Genomic DNA, 8371 nt, shown 5'->3' with positions numbered 1-8371 from the left:
ATATGGTCAAAATCACCCATCACAAGCCAGTTCTTACTAATAAAAAAAGCAACAGAAACTAAATCAGCCCATACCTGAGGTTGCAAATGATAATGTGGATGATTATAAACTGCACCTCAAAAGAAAAGGGTGAAGTCCTCCTGTGAGAAACACTTCCACATGTAGGGTCCGAGCAGATGCATGAATCTGATGCTGTTATTTGTTATTGTTTCATAGAATACAAATTTCACTCGTCAGCCCAATTGATGTAGCAATTGCAGAGCTATCAAAGGAAAACCTTCTAATATGCCTAGTTTATTTGGTTCTGGAATCCAACACCAACATCCGAGGATTATACCTTGCAAGAAATGATTTTACTGCTGGGAGAAACTCAATTCTTAAGGCACCCTTATAATTCCTACATAGTACTGTCATTATAAAGTTTGAAGGGGGTAAGGTTCGTTAAATGTAAAGTTATTTTTTTTTTATTTTGAATTGTCTAAATTGGGCCAAATACATGTTTACATACTTGTCCATCACGAGACTAACTTGTGTCAAAACCATCATGTACAAGCAAAATGAAAATGAGAAAAAGTTACCTAAAGCCTTGCTCACACTTATGAAAATGGGTCTTCACCTCTCACAAGTGATTACATACAATAATTGGAAATCCACAGCAAGAGCAATTCCAAAAGCTTTCTGCCACAATGAAACTTTGCAACCACAAGGCATTGATACAATATTTTAAGGTAGCACGCGACATCTTTCCACAAATTAGAAGGAGATTGCACATCCAATTCAAGAACAAACTCCAAGCCCATGAATTCACATTTGTGAAGAAGAATTAGGGGGTTATTTTTAATTCAAAAATTGTAAACCGCTTATATTTAAATCAACATATCTCATTTGGTCCACATTATTCCTTGTCTTGTACTCAAATTTTGTAGATGAAATTTGTGTGAACAATTATCATTCACATGTTTGTATTTTCTCATACTATTCAAGTAGAAGAGATCCTTTCTACCAATATTGTATTCAGTTGGTGCAAAATACTTTAATTCTTAAAGCTCGTTGGAATCCCTAAATGCATCATGATTGTAACGAAGGTAGAATAGATTCATAGGAAATTGGGGTCAACTAGGCAATGCACATACCTAAGTTTCTTAATATTTCTTCAACTAAAGGATGTAGAGAAAGTTAGACACCCAACTCAAAATCAGCAAAATAAAAAATTTTACTCCATAAAAGAGGCAAGTGTAATCCATCAAGCAGACAAGAAAAGATAAATTCTTATTCATCATGGAGAAAGAATTTGGATCTAACTCATTCAAGATCACTTTGTTTTAGTACGGGAGAATGAGTCAGACAAGGACATACCTTTGCTATCTCATCATCGAAAATAAATCAATATTTTTATGCCTTTATTCCAAAGTGATAAACGTTTCCTCATCACCACCATCTATAGGGAAGTTTGGATCATAAGATACTGAAGTAGACATAGTGATATCCCTATAACCTCTGTCATGAGTGTCGCTTTTAGTTTTATCTCCAAAAACATTATCAAAATCTATGGATACAAAATCGCAGAAATAAAACGAGAAAATGTAATTTGTGTTCTATGCTTGCAGGAAGATTTAAAACTAAGCACACAATTAAATTCAAAAGCAGGAGTTCACACTAGAAAATTAGGAATGGGTAAAGTCCCTTGCGTTTCAGATCTCGAAATTTATAGACATTCAATGGTAGAAAATATAATTAAAAGGCATCGATTATGGTGGTCGGCGCCTTCCGCAGCATTTACCAGTAACCGACAGGCGTTAAGCTTTGATTCATTTGTAGACTACAGTAACAACAATCATACCGCCATTTTTTGTTTGAAAACCCTAGTGACGTTATGAACAATTGTTTACAGCTTTTCTGATAGAACTTGTTTCAGATCTTCAAATTTAGTTCAACTTCTCAAGCTCTATACATACAACCTTTATTAGTGCGGAGACTTATGATGTGAGGATATATCTCTGAAGGTTGTTAGCAGACCTTCTTACGAATATTTATGATATTTAGATAAGCTCTTATCCCAATTATTAATTCAAAGTCTTTATGGCCCGGCTTCAATTGAATATTAAATCCTAACATGTATGGACTCATTGTGACCATTGGACCATTTTGCTGTCTGTGCTTCACAAAAAAATCGTACAATTAGTCATCATTAAATAGCCCACCTTCATGCCATAGATATAACTTTTGTTACCTCAATATTTTCGCACTAATGTCACATTTTCATTGATATTGTATGTTGTCCCATTTTTAAACTGTAATTTAATTTAATTTTATTTTGTATTTCGAATAAGAACACGTGTCAATCACTTAATTGTGTGATATAATAAAATGTGACAAAAGATCCACAACTAATTAAGATTATTTTGACGAGCTTATAAGATCTTTCAAACATCATATAAGCTATTTGAAAGCTTATAAGATGCTACAAAATATTTGAAAATTTTAGAAAAAGATTTTATAAACTCTAAAAATAAGACGTTAATCGTTTATAAACTCTCTTAAAAAAAGTAAGCAGTTGTCAACACATTTAGAAGATCTTAACAAATTTCTTCGAATTAATTACGAATTTGCCATTAATAACATCTTGTAAGTCACGTAATCTAGTTTCAAAACACTTCATAAACTTATTTTTAAAATAAGATCCAACATTTTATAAATTTTAAAAACATTTTAAAAAATCTATGAACTTATAGAATCTTCCATATAAAGTTAGCCAAACACCCTCTAACTATACAATTTATCTTTTAGACTCGAATTTCAAACTATATACTAATTCAAGATAGTATATTCTAAAAGAAGAATCCAAAATATCGACAAATTCGTGGATTTGGTGTGGGTGGGTTAGGTGGGAGTGGCTGCTCAAACTAAAATATGAAGATTAATGATGATAATCATCCTTCGACGTCAGCAAAGGCCAAGCCACCGAGCTACAGAACATTAGAATCAACAAAATGGAGTTTTCAAGTGTTACTTAGACCAATTTGTTCTGCAGGAGACCACGACCCACTTGGTTTTATCGCATGTATAATAGTCGCACAAAAAATGATTGAATTTTTGCTATATTATAAATAATTATTATTTAAAAATTATGATAAATTAATAATATTAACTACAGTTAAATAAAACAAACACAAAAATTAAATTTTATCACGATTAATCAATATTAGCCACATTTTTTAGCTATAGCCAAATCATTTGCCGATAATTTCAGCGATGGTTAAAATTTTGGTCATGCTTGCAGAAACATTAACGATTAATGGTCGTTGCGAAATAATGATTGATTTGTATTTATGACAATTTTTTTCTTTTGACTATAGTAATTAACCACAATAAAAATTCATATTTTTTTTAAAGATGTCCTGAAGGCTGCTGAGAGCCTAACCCCTTGTTTTTTATTCACTAGTGTGTGTGACATATTTAATTGAGTGCAAATAATAATCAAATAAGAATGTTATTTTTTCTCAAAATTTTATTTTAATTTTAATTAAAAATAGTAAAAATAAAAAAATAAGAAAGTTGTAAGACTGTAAAGTTAGTATAAATTGAGTAAAGTGGACACCTTGACGGTTATGTAAATAGGATTTTTTTTAAAAAAATGATTTAAATAATCTTAACAATACAAAAAAAAAAAAAAAACACACACACAAAAAAAGGTGTTCTAACTTAAAAATAAGCATAGATTACAATTATAAGAATATGTCATTATTGTCAATTTTCAGCGAAATTTGTTCTTAATTTGTCAAAAATTTTAATTATTATCTTTAATTGAATTTTTTGAATTTTAAAAAAAATAAAAATATCATATCCTATAGTTACATAATAAAAAATAAGTGAAAAACCTTCCTACAAAAAAATAAGGGATCCTCTGAAGTTTTTAAAAAATGACAGTTCGATCTTCTGACCTGGAAGATAGTGAGCTTCTTATTTAAAAGTTTAAAGATAGTGTTATCATTTTTATTTTTCTTTTCTTTATTAAAAAGAATATGGAAATTTTGTGCTTATTGATATTTTCTCAAGGGTAAAATGTAATTTTCTATAGTTTTCGAAAGAAAAAGAAGAATAATAATCCATGCAAAAAAAACAATATTTGTTTTGTTTGCAGAACCTTTTTATCTATATTTTCAATAGAAAGAATCCATTATAATTAAGGTTGCTTTAATTACCAATGATCAAATGTAACTTATGTAAGTACTTTCTCTCATATCACGGTTTAAATATATTTTTGGTTCGATAATTATTATATTTGATATTTCTATTCTTTATTTTTTTTTATGATTTCAAAACAGTCCTATAACTAATTAATATTTAATTTTTGGTCCTTTCAGTACTAAATTTTGTAAAAGTCGTCAGAATAAATTATGTGCGCTTCACGTGATTCATTTAAATTGGGGATGTATTTTGATTGGTTCACTTTGATCAACATGGACGAAAAATTAAACAAAAAGAGAATGACCTAACACATGATTTATTTCAACAACTTTGCAAAATCCGACACCAGAAGGACAAAAATTGCAAAATATTAAAAAGTTACAGGACTCTTTTGCAATATTAATAAGATAAAGGATACAAAAACCAAAATTGCAAAGTATACATGATTTATTCCGAAAACTTTTGAAAAATCCACCACCGAGAGGACCAAAGTCACAAATATTAAAAAAATTATAGAACTATTTTACAACCTAAAAAAATAAAAAATAAAATACAAAATTACAAATTCGAAAATATATCTATGTACATGCATATACATGTCTTTGTTTTTGAAGTCTATATATAGAATGGAAGTCTTTTCCTCGTTCAGCATGCAAGAATTTACTACACAACAAACTACAAACACAATCCATGGCTTCTCTCGCTCTTTCATGGTCCACCACCTCCACCGCGGGTTTACCATTACGGCTTGATTTCTTCATTAAACCACCAGATTCGTCAACCCATACGACACGAACCCGTCCTTCTACGTGGTCGTGCAAAGCCACCAACGGCGGCCAAAATGAGAAACAGAGTCCTCAAAATGTTGAAACCTCCCAAGGGAAACTGGATAGAAGAAATTTGCTCCTGGGAATGGGAGGGTTATATGGCGCAGCAGTCAATCTGGTCTCTGATGGCTCACTAGCTTCGGCCACTCCAATCACGTCCCCTGATCTATCTAAATGCAGCACCGGCACAAATCTGAACACTCAGCAGCCCCTGGACGTGAACTGCTGCCCCCCTGTCTCCAAAGAAATCATGGACTACACGCTGCCCCCTGTCCGAAAAATGAGATTCCGTCCGGCGGCTCACTTGGCCGGCGAGGATTATTATGCTAAGTTTGAGAAAGCTGTCGGGCTCATGAAGGCTCTTCCGCCCGAGGATCCCCGGAATTTTATGCAACAGGCCAACGTCCACTGCGCTTATTGCAATCTTACGTATCAGCAAACGGGGGACCCCAACTTGAAACTTCAGATTCACAATTGCTGGCATTTTTTCCCCTGGCATAGATGGTACTTGTATTTCTTCGAGAGAATCTTGGGCAAATTGATCGATGATCCCACTTTCGGACTGCCATTCTGGAACTGGGACAACCCTAACGGGATGATTATGCCTGAAGTGTTCGCGAGGAAAGACTCACCGCTGTTTGATGCGCGGCGCAACAAGAGTCACCTGCCGCCGGCTCTGGCCGATCTGGCATACTCCTCCAGGTCCCCCACCAATCCTAAAAAGATAATCCCCAATAACCTGACAGTCATGTACAGCGAAATGGTGCGGAACGTCTCGAAGCTGGAAGACTTTTATGGAGCCAAGTATGTGGTCGGAACTGCCCCAGACCCCGGGCCTGGATCGGTGGAGCGGGGTTCCCACATGGCGTTGCACGGCTGGATTGGAGAGAGCACGCCGACCGGGGAGGACATGGGGAACTTCTACTCAACCGCCCGAGACCCGATCTTCTACAGCCACCACACGAATGTCGATCGCCTCTGGACAGTGTGGCGGGGCCTGAGGGGCCCCAAACCGAAAGACTTCCCCGACTCTGACTGGTTGGAAGCCGACTTCCTGTTCTACGACGAAAATGCGCAGCTTGTGCGCGTTAAAGTCGTCGACACGCTAGACAACGAGAAAATGGGGTACGTCTACCAAGACGTGGACCTTCCGTGGTTGAAGAGTAGGCCCCCGGCTCGCGTCAAGAAATCCAAAGCGGCGTCGTCTTCTGGGGCCCCGGCGGCGGAGACTGTTTTTCCAGTGAAACTTGACAAGGTCGTGAAAGTGCTGGTAAACAGGCCCAAGAAATCGAGAAGCAAGAAGGATAAGGAGAAGGAAGAGGAACTGCTGGTGATAGAAGGGATAGAGGTGGACAACGCGAAGTTTGTGAAGTTCGACGTTTTCGTGAACGACGAGGATGACAAACCTGATGAATTGGACAAGGCAGAGTACGCAGGATGCTACTCCCAGGTGCCACACAAGAATTCGACCAAGGTCAAGACTAAGATCAGGTTGGGGTTAACAGAGCTGCTGGAGGATTTGGACGTTGAAGATGATGAGAAAATATTGGTTTCTTTGGTGCCTAAAGCAGGGGGAGAAGATATCATCATTGGCGGTATCAAGATCATCTATGTTTCCTGACGGGAAATACACTTGTCATGTAATTGATATATAGTTAAAGAAAGTGACCAATTGCATAGCAAGTGCATCACATTTAATCTCTGATTGGTTTGGTTCGACCAAACTTAGTCCGAGCTATAATTTTTACCTAAGATCATTGATAAAATGATAATTTCTGTATCGAGAATCAACTTCTGCCTATCCCTTTGTTTTTTCCCCCAATAATAAGCAATTTTAGTTCATTTGTTTGGTAATAATGGCATTATAAGTCCTCTAATCTTGTTATAAAATAGAAGGTATAATAGAATTTGAATAAAAAAATTAAACCAGCACCAAAAACCACAATCACGCGATTCAGTATTTTAGTTGCAAGTCGTGGTGATATAGTAAAACTTTAAATAATTTTCAATCCCATATTCATGTCGCATTGATACTAATGTTTTTTTATGCATGAATTCTAGGCAGTCTTATTTTTAAGTTACAATCTATATTAATTATATTTTTTCATTTATATATATAAAAAACTTTCCAGTCATTCACTGAAGTGCCACAAAAGTAAGACAAGAGATCCACAATGTTTTACTTTTTCTATAACGTTTTGGTCTAGTCAATATTATAGATAAAGCATACGGGGCACATTCATATATGTGTGCAGTATCAATTTAAAATTTTCAAAAATTATTATTATTTTAAAAATATATTAATTATATAAAAAAATATTAAATAAAATTGCAAAAATAATAAAAACATGAGAGAAGATAAAGATATGTGAGAGTCGAGAAAAGAGAAAATGAGAAGTTAAAAAGATAAAGAACAATAGAGAAAAGAGAAAATGAGAAGTTAAAAAAATTGAAAACAATAAAAAATTAAGAAAAAATTAATTAAATATTAACATAATAAAAATTGGCATATCAAAATTAAGTGAGACACTAAAAAGTGCTCTCAAGTGTAGATGTATAACATATGGGCAAGAAATTGAATATATATATATATATATATATATAATAATAATTGAAAATAGAAATTCATCCATTTATATATAATTCGAATTGAACTGTAAGCTTTTGAATGACACATAAAAATCATCATTTTAGTTTATAATATTATTATATAATACGTACGTAATTACTCAAGAACTTATAATTTAAACACCGATCTAAATAACTGGTGCAAAAATCTTCTAACCCTGCTTGCGAGGTTGGGGTGATCGGCAGCCACCGCCGTCTTGCGATTGAACTTTTTACTGGAGTTTTTACTGTATTTTCTATTTCGTTTTACCTATACTAACCCACGTCTTCAACCATTGTGTCCTTAATTTTATATTTAAGAAAATATATATATATATATATATATATATATATATATATATATATATATATATATATATATATATATATATATATATATATATATATATATATATATATATATATATATATATATATATATATATATATATATCTAATGTGTATATATAAAATAAATAGAAGATATGACTAAGGGTGTTGGTAAAACTATATCAAATCGAATTAAAATTTTGGTACGTCAAAATGGTGTATCGAATGCTGAACCAAATTCGATAAAAACAAAAATAAATTCGATTCGATTTGCTTTTCTACTACTTTTTTCTTAAAAAAATCCTACATATTTACAGATAAATATATAATATTTAGAGTAAATTATTTCAAACTTACTCGTTTTTATACTTTGACATCTGAATTTATTTCTGTGTCAATTTGCTATCTCAATTTTGCGA

General features: G+C 33.3%; 1 protein-coding gene across 1 annotated transcript; it reads left to right on the top strand.

Annotated features, from left to right (window-relative positions):
- On the top strand, positions 4649–6857 carry LOC105176877 (polyphenol oxidase I, chloroplastic). The gene has a single exon (XM_011099817.2). The coding sequence runs from the start codon at positions 4879–4881 to the stop codon at positions 6634–6636; it is 1758 nt and encodes a 585-aa protein (XP_011098119.1). The 5' UTR covers positions 4649–4878; the 3' UTR covers positions 6637–6857.

Source organism: Sesamum indicum, linkage group LG14, assembly GCF_000512975.1.
Source record: "Sesamum indicum cultivar Zhongzhi No. 13 linkage group LG14, S_indicum_v1.0, whole genome shotgun sequence".
Classification (NCBI taxonomy): Eukaryota; Viridiplantae; Streptophyta; class Magnoliopsida; order Lamiales; family Pedaliaceae; genus Sesamum; species Sesamum indicum.
The sequence above is the reverse complement of the archived record's forward strand: the minus strand, read 5'-3'. Positions and strand labels throughout refer to the sequence as shown.

Excerpts from the sequence above, each read along its gene's own strand:
- LOC105176877 (XM_011099817.2), top strand. The coding sequence starts at position 4,879 with ATGGCTTCTCTCGCTCTTTCATGGTCCACCACCTCCACCGCGGGTTTA.